We start from the raw sequence: 13,653 nt of genomic DNA, 5'->3' as shown, positions 1-13,653 counted from the left end.
CACAAGGAACTTTGATGACTAGCAAATTGTTGCAAAGATCTGCTCATTTTTGTGCCTCATCTGGAAGGGGAAATTGAGCAGCTAAATCAGAGATGGCAGATATTTGTCCATGAGGCAGATATGTCCCTCCTGAAACTTGCTTTAAAAAAAATTGGGTGCTGGCATGGCATATTCAGAATTTGCAGAATCTACACTTTCATGAAAAATCTAACAAAGATGATAGTGAAGAACTTACTGAAAACATTAAGCAAGTCAAAATGGTGTAAGCCTATATGCCTGTATTTGCAAATAGCCTGAAATTGGGGTGGCAGGTAGCCAGTTTTCAACTGAACACCCAGTTGAAAAGGGACTTTCCACAGTCCCGTGAAAATAAGTGAGTGAGTAAGGATAAGTGAAACAGGATAGACTGAGCAGTGCAGGACCTTGGAGAAGGTGGGAAAGACAAGGGTGTTCAGAGTTGTTCAGTCAAAAAGTTGGCAATCCAACCTGAAATAATAGTTTGTAGAGGCATGAACTGCCTTGAATTAAATTAATCTCATTGGATGTGTTAACTACTGATGTTACTTTGGATGTTAGAAATAACTATTTAATTACTGAAAAAACTTAAAAAATCAAGAATGGTCCTGAAGCACCTTGGGGTGCATCTAGACTACCATGTAAAGTAGTTTACCATCTAGCCATGTAAAGTAGTTTACTTGACATAGTCAATGAAGCGGGGATTTAAATAATCCCCGCTTCATTAAAATAAAAATGGCTGCCATACTATTCCTATAATCAACTGATCTGGCACAGCGCGGCAGTCTAGATGCAGTGCAGTCGACAAGGGAAGCCTTTGAGGTTTACAGGAACGGTCAACAAAGGTGAAATGAGGTTTACAGGAGCGGTCAACAAAGGCTTCCCTTGATGACCACGCCATGTCTAGACGACCGTGCTGTGCTGGATCAGCTGATTGTTGGCACAGCGTGGCAGCCATTTTTATTTTAATGAAGTGGGGATTATTTAAATCCCCGCTTCATTGACTATGTCGAGTAAACTACTTAACATGGCTCCGTCAATGGAGCTATGTGGTCTAAATGCACCTTTAGAGATTAACAAAAAATGTAGGTCGTATCATGAGGTTTCGTGGGCACAACCCACTTCTTCTAATGAATGGAGCAAGTGGTCCAGAGGTACAAATAAATAACAAAAAAAGAGAGGATGGGGAGGGAAAGAGAAGGAAAAAAATCTTGTCAATTAGAGTGTTTATGCTAAATGAGGCTAATAAAGTAGGTTGTAAGTGCTACCATTTTGGATAGCAATGCCCCTCTGCCATGTATATTGGCCAAAATGGACAGTATCTGGGACAAAGGATTAATGGACACAAATCAGATATTTGAAAATGTAACATACAGAAACCTGTTGAGGAACATTTTAACTTGCCCAGGTACTCATTAATGGATCTAAAATTGACTATACTATTTCAAAAACCAGCTATGGAGAGATGCTGTGGAACCTTCCTTCATTTGCACATTTGTCACCTTTAATCAAGGTTTGAACAAAGATATGAACAGGATAGGCCACTACATTTAACACCCTAATGACATCAAAAGCTAAATATCGGGCACTAACAGACCATTCTATTAGCCTCATTTAGCATGGACACTCTAATTGACAAGATTTTTTTCCTTCTCTTTCCCTCCCCATCCCCTCTTTTTCTCCTATTTATTTGTACCTCTGGACCCTTTTCTCCATTCACCTGAAGAACTGAATTGTGCCCATAAAAGCTCATGATAGTATCTACATATTTTCTTAGACTCTAAGGCGCTTGTAGCCGGTCAGAGTAAGTCTAAGGTCCGACACTGGGTTCCCAAAGTACAAAGGACGCTACACAGGTATCTGTCAAACACAGTTTATTTCTTGACAGCTAACAGCTATGCCCCATAAATGGAAGAACAACATAACAAAGAAGCAGCATATCTTACGTCCCTTCCTGCAAACCTGGGACCCTGGGTAGGCTTCAGATGAAGTGGGAGGTTGTCTCAGCTTCCGAGGTGCCGGTACTCAAAGCCCATCGGTGAGGTCCGATTTGCTAGGCTCTGAGGCAGTTTAATAGTGCTCCATAAATCCTAAGGATGGCCCTGACTGAAGTAGTTGGGAGAAAGGAACTTTGCTTTACATCTATCTTCTCTCTAATAGCACTGTTCCTCCTAGACCGTATGTTTACACTGCAGTTGAAAATCCATGACAGGCCCATATCAGCTCCTCAGGCTTGTAGAGCTCAGGTCACCCTGGCACCCCATGAGGGGTTGGGTTCCAGATAGGACAACCAGAAAGCAAATGTAAAACATTATGACTTTTGGGGGGTGTGAGGTGTGGGAGGGAATAGTTGTCTATGAGACAAATATCAGGTCACACTGATGCCAGAGTTTGAGCTCCAGTCTGAGCCTGAACATCTACATTGCAATGAAACAGCCTCCAGTCTGAGTCCCACGAGCCTCAGTCAGATGGCATGGACCAGCTGCCAGTATCTCCTTGAATTGTAGAGATCCCCATAATGAGTCCCTAGCATCTCTCCAGGGCACTATTTCAGTATTGAATCATGGGATGAGTTAAACTTACTGAATCAAGAACATGATTGGCTATTCATAGCCTATTTTTAAGTGCTTCCCATCTAAGTACTCAGCAGGGTTGGTCCTCCTTGGTTTTTGAAATCTGATGTAGTTACATCCTAATATGTTTTGGCAGAAGACTCACTCTACAGACTTGCTCTAGGAATTTATATATGGCTTACAAGCTTTATTTCATACTATTGTAAGGTCAGAGCTTATTATTATGTTGTAGAAATTGCTTTCTCACTTCCATCGCAACAATACTCTGTGAAATAAGGCTCACGGTATTACAAATTCATACAATTCTCCTTTCATTACTTCCCCAATAAATTTATATGTGAACTATGATAATCTTGGGACAGTAAATAAATAAAAGGTATAAAACTACATTTTGAGTGGTGTCGGGGACAGGGAGGGAGGATGAATGGATAAACCAGAGTGAGTTTAAAGTGAACAAGTTTGTTCTCTGAGGTTTTCTCTTGCTATAAGATAGCAAGAAATTCATACTTAATTAATGTATTTATTTATAGAAAATCCATTTGATCTGATTTCTCAGATTGTGCTTTCCTAATTATATTATTTAAAATATATATTAAGCGTTACATTGTATCTATCACTGTAATTAATACACTGGAGTAAATGTTAGGTATCTCTTTTAAATTATGTCTACCCTACAATTTTTTGCCTGAATAGTTCTATCAATGAGCTGTGGTTTTAGACATATGCAATGCTGGCAAAAGTTCTTAGGGTACGTCTACGCTACAAAGTTAATTTGAAATAACAGTAGTTATTTTGAATTAACTTTAATAGCATCTACACAGCCAAACTGCTATTTTATTCTACGAGGAGTAACACCAAATTCAAAATAGCTATTTCAAATTAAGTTCTGTATGGACACTTAATTCAAAATAGGGGGCCTCCAGCCCTTTCCAGGGAGCTCTGGTGGCCACTCTGGGCACAACCAGGAAAACTTATTCTCTTCTCCCCCAGCCCTGGAGCCATTAAAAGGGTAGACCCTGGCCACAGTACCTGTGCCAGCTCCAAGCCTGCCAGCCCAGAGCCAGAAGTGGCCACCGGGGCTCCTGATCCAGTGGCCCCAAAACATGAGCCAGCAAGCCACTGGCAGCCAGCCCTCCACTGCTCCCCAGGAGCAGTCTGCCAGCTCCCAGGAGCTTGACAAGGGCTGGAGAAGGTGGGCACCTTCCTGGTCCAGGCTGGAGATCATGGACCTTATTCACGTTTGGAGAAGATGCTCCCAACTTCCATGATCTCCGTCCTAGATGGAGGAACACAGCCCTCTATGGTACGATAGCTGCCAGCCTGGCCACCAAAGGCCACATGCGAACCCAGGAGCAGGTTTGCATGAAAGTCAGGTTGGTCTGGCGAGACCCCTCAACGCTGAGCCCTGAGCTTCTCCTCCCCCTTCTTCCCCTTGTTTCCCCCTGCCAGCTCCCTCCTCCCAGGTTTCCCCCACCCCTCTCCCACCCTCTCTCTTCCCCTCTCCCACCTCCTTTTCCCAGTCTCCCCTCCCCCCCAGTTTTGTTCAGTAAACCCAGTTTCTATTTTTGAGCACATGTGTCTTTTATTTGACATCAGGAGGGGGGACTAAGGAGGGGAAGTGGAAGGACATGAGGGAGGAATGGGGCACGAGCCCCCGGTGGGGAGGACCAGGGAAGTTATGAGGGCTCCTCAGTGTGGATGCTCTCCCTCAGGGCCTCCTGGATCCTGACAGCCCCCCGATGGATCCCTTGGATGGCAGCCTGTAGTAAGTGCAGCCGGGCTGATGGCAACAACCCCACGAGACGCATCAGCATGCCCTGGGGCAGCTCTGGCTCCATGTGGCCGAGTGCTGTGGTGTCCCGAGTGCGGGCATGCAGGGCACTCCAAGACAGGACTGCTTGCTATCCCTCATCGAGGTAGACAAGCAAGCAGGGAACCCTGAGAATTGTCTGTCCGGGGTGGGGGTAGGGTCCTTTTAAGCATGGAGCTCAGTTAGCCTCAGGCAGCAGCCCCACACACTAAGTCCTAACTTGATGCCCTGCCAGCACTGGTTCCAGCCAGCCTTAACTTCGGTTCAGGGTCCACTCAGTGTGGATGCGCTATTTTGAAATAGCAAAATTCTATTTTGAAATAGTTTTTGTATATAGATGCGTTATTTTGAATTAGCTTAAGTTAGTTCGAAACAGTGCTGTAGTGTAGACATACCCTCAGTGTGGGAAAACTTATACCTGAAAAACTGCATTTTTGACAGTATAGCTTATTTCACATAGGTTGGGAGGCAAGAGGCTGGTATAAGGCGTACCAACAAAAATGCAGTTTGCCTGTCACTATGAGCTGCATTCACACAAGGAGATCAATGTCGGTATATTAATACTGCCATTGCCTTCCATGTGTAGATGTGACCTTTGAGTAGATTGTGTAGATACATGTTTTTGCATTTAATAATTTAATTATTCTAAGATTATTTCATAAGTTTCTATCAGGTTAATTCCTAATTAAAGTGAACAATGAACTAATATTGAAGTTTTGTAATCAGACAAAAATCCATCAAATATATTAATTTCCCTAAAGCAAACTTAATAATTTTGTGTAATGTAACAATTATTTTCATAGCTCAAATTAACCTTATGTTATGAATTCTAGCCCCCCAAAAGAACAGAAACTATGTGTCCAAAGTTTTCTACAGAAATTATGTCTTGATTATTTTCCTGAGCAGTTTTAAAAATTGCATGAGTCCTATTTTAAAAGAATTTGTTCTTTATTTTCATTTTTCTGTTTCTAGTTTGAGGCTATATCCATATAATCATCTTGTTCTAATTCCCTTAAATTATGGATCCTCTCTCTTTTTTTTTGGGGGGGGGGGGGGGGGAGGTTAATTACAGCCATTCAGCCACTACAGTTTGAACCTTTTTAGTTTGACACACTCTGGTCTGGCAACATCCATGTTTCAGCATGATTTTAGTTAGCTGGATGTCCACTTATCATGGGTATGGCCAAGTTTCCTACAGTCCCGTAAAATTTATTTACAACCAGCACTTATGGCTCTCAGTATTCTGTGCTGTTATTTAGCTCTAATTTACCCTAAATATCTTTTAAGGGCCCAGTGATCAGTGGAAATGTTGGTAATGTTAGCAGACAATATTGATCTCCTGTGGTTCAGCAAATTCTGTCTTTTGACACTGGTCAGGTCCCAGAGGTGCCAGACTAGAGAGGTTCAACATGTATGACACAGCAATCAAATTCTGGCTTCTTCTTAAGATTCTATAATGTATATCCATGTTCTTTCAATCTACAATACAGTTTTAAAGAAACTATGCCTTGTGCAATTGGGGTCTCCCAGAGGAAATTGACAAGAGTGAATGAGCAAAATTTATTATCAGTGTTTCACTCTAAAATCAAGAGGAGAAGAATTTTAAGAAATTGAAATCAGGCGCAATGATAAACAGATCCATAATTAAAGTCAACGTGCTAGGCAAAAACATGCAGAGCTATTTTTTTTCTTATAATAAATATGTTGAAATAATGTTACTTTGGTTGCAAATAAAAAGACTGGTAAGCTAGGAAATGCCACATGTGGAAGAACCTTATAAAATACATTTCACCCTTAATTCTGATTTTGTATGTTTTAAATTCCTCATTAAAATAGGCAAGCATGCTGTGAAAAAAATAGTGTCTTCATAATGTATTTAAAAACTGTATGATAATTCAAATACAAAAATTAAAGTTGCACAGGCAACTACAAATCTAGCCTTTTCTAACAGTGATTGACTTTGCAATCACAGCAATTCTATTTTACCATAGGATTAATGTGATTTCTTGGATTTTTAAAAAGAAACATGGGTGAAAACAAGTTCTGTTGTGTTAGACTATAGCAAATTCAGGCACCATCAGAAGGATTTAATTTTGAATCTTCAGTACCACTGCACAGACTTATTCCATTTGAGCTACAGGATTTACTAAAATACCTAGCAACAAGACAGGGCCTGTTACAGTTAAGGGAAGAAGGCACTAAATTGACTAAAAGAACCATGTGCCATGAAGCTTTCTCCTTCTTCCTCTTTCCCCACAGCCATCCCCTGAGATGTGGAGGACCTCCTGCCTTTGTTGGGGGGTGGGATTTTGTGGGCACCAGTTCTTGGGTTAGCAGAAAGAAGGCAAATCTGGGTGTGGTTCTTTCCCATTCTTGCACACACGTATCTTTCAGCTACAGCTCTGGAAAAGATTACACATTATTTTTCTAAGAGTACATGACACATTTGGGATTGGGCTTTTTAACGTATGTGGAATGGATTTATCTAGCCATAGCAGATTTTTCTTTACCGTGATGGACGGTTGCACCAAATCCTGTAAATTGTGTTCTAATTCCTCTTTAGTAAGTTCAATTGCCAGAAATTTAAAAACTATAATCACACATTTTGCTCAATAATGTTCCTTCTAGAAACTCTAAAATGATGATATGGGAAATGTGTGTGCATTTTAGGGGGAGGGAGATCAGCTTTTCAGTAAATGATGAATAGGAGAAAAGATTCATATGTAAATAGGAAGGAGACAAGGACAAGCCAAGAAAACCTTGTTGCCAGGAACAGAGATTAAAGACTTGGAGGGATTGTTTGCTCAGGACAAATGGAGTGAAAATTAACATGATCTGATAGAATTTGGCTTTAATGAACTAGCAAGACTTTTACACTAGCAAGGCACAGTTTTTGCTGTTCTGGCTGAAACAGTGCTACTTTGAACTTAATATAAGATAAAAGTGGTTAATTGCTCCCCTTTAGATTAAAATATGAAAACTTCAGCAACTCATGCTTTAACCATTCAGGATAACGAGAGTACCTGTTTCATAAGCCCCATGATGGTCAATCATACTAAAAAATACCTGTATATTTCTTAATGTGCTTGTATATTTTATCTCCTAAATTTTTATTTGAAAATGAAGTAGATTTGGAATCTGTTATTGTAATGCATGACCTAATAGTACTTCTATTCTGTTTGCCTGTTAGAATTCACATCCCCAAAATACAATTTAAACATAATAAATTAGATATGTTCATATATTCCAAGAAATGGACAAGAATATGTATTGTGGTAAACCTTTAAATGGTTAAAGTACCCTTCCTATCTAATTGCTATACTTTGATCCTTATCTGCTTCTTTTTAACTATCCAATCTTCAGTTGTTTATAGATTGCAAGGTCTGCCTACTTGTTTTTCCCTTTGATATTTTCATACCCTCTGCTCCTTGTTTCTCATCCCTTTCCTTTTTTTTCCTCCTCCCTCCCCCCTTCCTTCTCCCCTATTTATTTTGGGTCTGCATATCCTAAACACAAAACTCTGGTCATCTGAAGAAGTGGGCTGTGCCCATGAAAGCCCATGATACCATCTGCATGTTTTGTTAGTCTATAAAGTGCTACGAGACCATTTGTTGCTTTGAAAATATGTGCACTAACTCAACTTCTGGTCTGTGCATGCTAACTTTGTGCATGGAATATGAAGACCCAAGTCAGAACTTGCATAGGTGTGCTGAAGTTTGTGCTTGAACCACTTAACATTCACTCTCTTAATAATCTGGTCTTCTATAGTTTATGGCTAGCCTTTGTATACTAACGGAAATGCAATATCTATAGTCCTAATGAATGGGAAAATCAAAATAAAAGAGAGTGAACTAGTTCTTCCTGACCATCCCTTATCTGATGAAGGCTAGTTTCTCACACTATAATATATTGTCTGTTTATTTTTAAAATACTGAGATGACAGGCCTTCCACCACTTGTCTTGGAAGAGAGGAGTGTTTTTGTTTTTCACAGTCTAATACACTATCTTCATTTTGTACCATTACTTCTAGTTAAATCTTTGGACTACTCTGAAGTTTCCCCTCCAATTTAGTATAAACAATTAAAATAAGTAGTCTACTGTTTATTCCTCTTTCAGATAATTAATGAAGATGTTGAATAAGAGCATGTCTAATATTAATCCCCAAGGCAGATGTGGGGAACCTAAGGTCTGGGGGCTGGATATAGACCCTGGCTTGCCTGGATCCAGTCCCCAAGTCTTGGGGATTCCCCCCAACACTGGGGAGCCTACATTAGTGTTACAGCCCCTCTGCCATCTTCCTTTGGGGCTGGGGTACACAAAATCTACTAGCCTGGGTCTCCTCAGGCTCTGATGTGCAAGACGAATATGGAGAGTGGCTTTCTCCTCAGTCAGGGGCCACGCCACATCAGTGAGGATTTATTTTATTTTATTTTAGTGCAGCCCCCAACTGACTTTTCTGTGGATCAGTGGCCCTCAACCAAACAAAGGTTACCCACCCTTGCCCTAAGGCAATCACTAAGCATTCCTCTACACTGTTCCTTATCATTTCTCTATAATTATTTTCTTTCATAAATTGTTCAGTTCAAGTCAGTTTCCAGGGAATTTTTCCACTGACCATAAGAGTAGTTCCTTGAAGGATTATTTTATCTCAATTTGTTTTAGAATCTATGTGAGAGAGCTTGTAGATGTCCTTCTCTGAAAGTCTAGACATGGCGATGCCATTATGAGTTTAAAATATAATTACTTGGCAGTACTTTCTGCCTTCCAAATTTATGCATTCACTTATTTTTGGTCTATTAAAATCTATTATTGTGTGTTTTGTCTTCTCTTACATACTAGAAAAATGGCTGTTGTCTAGACATCTAAGTGGTGTGTCCTTTAAAATCTGCCTCATCACTGCATGCCACATTCTTGGGAGAGCCGTCTTCCTTTTATAATTTTAACTCATGGACTAGGTTATAAATTTTAGGCCATTTACTGATTTTAATCCAGAGAAGGTGTCTCAACAATATCACTAGGAAGTTTGCACAAAGTGTCTTATTTTGATGTTCACTCAGTGGATGTATATGCTCATTTTTCTAACCATTGCTATCAGGAACTGCATGTGCAGCAAAAACAGGCATACCAGAGTTGGTTTTGATTGACCAGAAGCCAGGAATGTGTCACAGAGGATGGATCCACTTGATGATTAACCTGTTCTGTTCATTCCCTCTTGGGCACCTGGTTTTAGCCACTGTCAAAAGACAGAATATTCGGCTAGATGGACTTTTGGTCTGACCCAGTATAGCCATTTGTTTGACCAGACTTGCTAAAAATAGCATTGTGGTGATATGGGTGGTGGCAGAGGCTAGCCAGCTGAGTACAGTCCCACCTGGGACCATAGGTAGCTAGGCAGGTGGCTAACCTCTGTTCCACCACAGCTATTTTTAGTGAGCCCATGTGATTAGATGTAACCTGGATGTGCCTACGTGTGCTGTTCCACCTGCAGCATATACATATTCTATGTGTCTATTCTATTTTCTTTAGTTTGCATTTCATTTGCTACAGGCTGACACATTTTATATATACTATAGATTACCAATATGATTTTTTTAATAAAAAATTGGATAGAGTCCCAAAAATTACTTTACATTAATACAATCTACAAGCTGTCATTTAAAATAGATTAATGAATAATTAATGAAATGTTGTCTAAATACTAACAAAAATCAGTAAAGTTAAATTAATAAAGAAAAGGTACCTATTTCATTCAACAAAAAGGATGGCACTTAAATCAACCCTGATGTAACTTCAATGTCTTCAGAAACAAAAACTATTTTAAATCAAAGCTTCATTGTTCATTGTCCAGTGCAACACGGCAGAAGCTGAGAAAGTACTATGTGGTCTGATTGTAGCCGTATAGCAAAAATGTAGCCTTAAGCCTTCCTCCCTCCATCTCACTCTCCCAAATACTAAGTTTGATGTTATATTTTTAAAACCTTAAAATTTTCAGACCCTGATCCTGAAATCAATTACATATGTGTTTAACTTTAAGCACATGAATAATTTCAAATGAGACTGCCTTGGTGCTTAAAATTAACCATGTCAGTGTTTTCAGTATCAAGACATGAACAGTCATGCACTTTCAAAAGTCATGTCCTTAGAAGAAGGTGAAATTCACTTCTTGAAACTGACTATTCACATTTGAAGCCTTGTATGGTACGCCTACATCTTGAATACTGTGTACAGATGTGGTCTCCTCACCTCAAAAAAGATATTTTGGCTTTGGAAAGGGTTCAGAAAAGGGCAACTAAAATGATTAGGGGTTTGGAACGGGTCCCATATGAGGAGAGGCTAAAGAGACTGGGACTTTTCAGTTTAGAAAAGAGGAGACTGAGGGGGGATATGATAGAGGTCTATAAAATCATGAGTGGTGTGGAGAGGGCTGATAAAGAAAAGTTATTTATTAGTTCCCATAATAGAAGAACTAGAGGACACCAAATGAAATTAATGGGTAGCAGGTTTAAAACTAATAAAAGAAAGTTCTTCTTCACACAGTGTGTTGTCAACCTGTGGAACTCCTTGCCAGAGGAGGCGGTGAAGGCTAGGACTATAATAGAGTTTAAAGAGAAGCTGGATAAATTCATGGAGGTTAGGTCCATAAAAGGCTATTAGCCAGGGGATAAAATGGTGTCCTTGGCCTCTGTTTGTCAGAGGCTGGAGAGGGATGGCAGGAGACAAATCGCTTGATCATTGTCTTCGGTCAGCCCTCTCTGGGGTACCTGGTGCTGGCCACTGTCGGTAGACAGGATACTGGGCTAGATGGACCTTTGGTCTGACCCAGTACGGCCGTTCTTATGTTCTTATGTTCTTATGAAGCAGATTTTTTTTTTTGCCATTTCGATGATTTCATGATGTAGAAAATATGCAAAGTACTGGTTGAAATAATATGCTGTTTTATTCTTCTGAATAGAGCAGATTCAAACTTCATCTTAAATAGCTTTATTAAATTCTAGGCACAGCTTCTTTAATTATACCAATCCCTGTAAATTTGTTCCAGAAAAAAAAGATGCTAAGTAGCTTCTAAAATTCCTATTTTCCTGTCTCAGCAAGACTAATGAAATATGTGAATCACACTTTCCACATAATTTAATGAAATAATTCATTAGTGAGAAATGACATTTGTGTTCCGTATTAAATAAGACTTTTGTGCATGGAAAGTAACTCTTTCAAATTGCTTAAAATTGGTATCAATCTGTTTAGCTTTACTGGATGATTCCACTAGTATTTTCACAATGCAACTAGTATTTTTACAAGTGAAGTGGTTTCAAATGTTGCATTGTTACAAACAGTGTGTTTAAACAAGTGCTGAAGCAAGATGTGTCATTATTTAAGTTTTTCACTTAACATACTGCTTTTGTAACCTCCACAGCTGACCAAACAGGAATGTTATTTATAGGAGATGCACTACTACAGGTCAGTACATTACACATTTATTCCACACACATACTTGTTTCAAGCATGTTTTACTGTTTATTACATTATTTATATGTTACAAATCACTTTCTTTCTATGGTATATTCATTTTTAGGTTAATGGCATAAATGTAGAAAGTGCTACCCATGAAGAAGTGGTGAGTTTTATGTAACTTTCATACTTTTATACCAGATTAAATATCTGAGGTACATATAAAATAATCCAAATTATGGCATGTTGTGCACCCGTACTCAATATGGCCCTGAAGCTGAATTCCTTAAATGGGAACTTTGCTTTTTGACTTCCGTCAGATCTGTATCTCACAGTGTAAATATACTGGACCATTCTTCAGTATCTGCCTCTGAGGAGGCCATACCTCCTTACTACAGCTTTCCAGGGTCTACACTAGAACAGGGGGAATTAGCAATCCACAAAGAGGTAAGGACTAGCCTCCTCCCCTTCCAAGCAGGGCAGGGCATTCAGTACTCAGGGCTTATCCTTGCAGTCAGATGGAACAAGAAGAGCTAGGGTTCCCTGGCCTCCAAGCACGGCAGGACAATCTGAAATGAGGGCAATAATAGTCAGGCTCCTTGGCCCCGAAGTAGGGCATGGCAATCAATAAGGGCTCTAGCCCCAGTCCCACCTCAGTTCTCAGGAAAGGGGTCACCAGTCTACGGGCCCAGGTAAAGGACTGTACTACATAGCACAGGCTTATGGAAGAGGAGTATTGCCACACGTCCCAACCCAGGGCCCTATCAGTAGTGAAGCAGTCTGCCACTTAGTCAGTGGGAATCTGCCCACAACATGCTGACCAAGATTCAATCTCATGATCTACCCACCACTGCCTGGCTCCACTGGGTTACTTCTGTAACTCCCCTTCAGATATGCTTGGATCCATGGGTCATCCTCCACCTTCTCAGGGTACATCCTTAAGGAACACAGCCAAGGGTACCTTTCTCCCATATAAACCTTTAATAAGGCTAGTATTCACCCTTGAAAACTTGAATATAACATAGTAAGATATGCATGTGCCTACACAAGGATAAACAGTTTTCTTATTGAAAGCCTACTGCAGAAAATGTGAAGAGTATGCAGTCAGTTTGTCTGCAGTACAGTTGCAAATATTGCAAAAGTGATTTGCATATCCATACTCAGTCTAGTTCAAATATATTGAAAACAATTTAATAACGTATATTTCCGTATCTGACAAGATGCACCATTCACCACTGGGCTGGTGCCTCCTTCTGTTACTCTGGGGATTAACTTGAGGCCAGTGCCCTATTGTCTGCCATTTCCACACAGTAACTCTGGCTTTGTTTACAGTTTAAAGTTGCTTAGTGAAAGTGTGGCCATGGCATGGGTGCTTGGAGAGAAATCCACCAGCCAGTGCTTTCTATAAACTACCTTCATGAGGGGTGTAGATAACAGCAGTAGGAGCATGGCTGTTGAGCCCTGTAAGCATTGAGGTGTAGAGAATATGTTTCTGCAACTGTAGACTGGTTTACACTGGTGCTTTCCAGTGCTGTAACTTGCTGCCTAATTGATTAATTAGACCATCGCCGGCATTAAATCCTGCAGGGTGAGTGTGGGGCACATACCGCATCACACCCATGGGTAAGAAAAAGGTAGAAAATCTAATTACTATATTAGAGCCCTTCCAGAATTGAGAATATATTTAAATGTTCATTGGATACACAGCTCCCATTGACTTCAGTAGTACAGGATGAGGCATTGAAGTAGGTTCTATAAACAATCTGATTTCTAGCTTTAGTCATACACATTGGAAAATTTTATCCTGTG

General features: G+C 40.1%; 1 protein-coding gene across 1 annotated transcript in view; it reads left to right on the top strand.

The window, feature by feature from the left end:
• Positions 1 to 13,653, top strand: part of SNTG2 (syntrophin gamma 2) — a 262,480-nt gene that overhangs the window by 59,440 nt on the left and 189,387 nt on the right. The window contains exons 5-6 of the mRNA XM_089776922.1: positions 11,810 to 11,853; positions 11,969 to 12,010. Coding sequence (XP_089633048.1) covers positions 11,810 to 11,853; positions 11,969 to 12,010 — 86 coding nt within the window. The remainder of the gene's footprint in view (positions 1 to 11,809; positions 11,854 to 11,968; positions 12,011 to 13,653) is intronic.

Source organism: Pelodiscus sinensis, chromosome 3, assembly GCF_052426305.1.
Source record: "Pelodiscus sinensis isolate ZL-2025 chromosome 3, ASM5242630v1, whole genome shotgun sequence".
NCBI lineage: Eukaryota > Metazoa > Chordata > Testudines > Trionychidae > Pelodiscus > Pelodiscus sinensis.
Note: the sequence above shows the minus strand (reverse complement) of the source record. Positions and strands in the feature narration are given on the sequence as shown.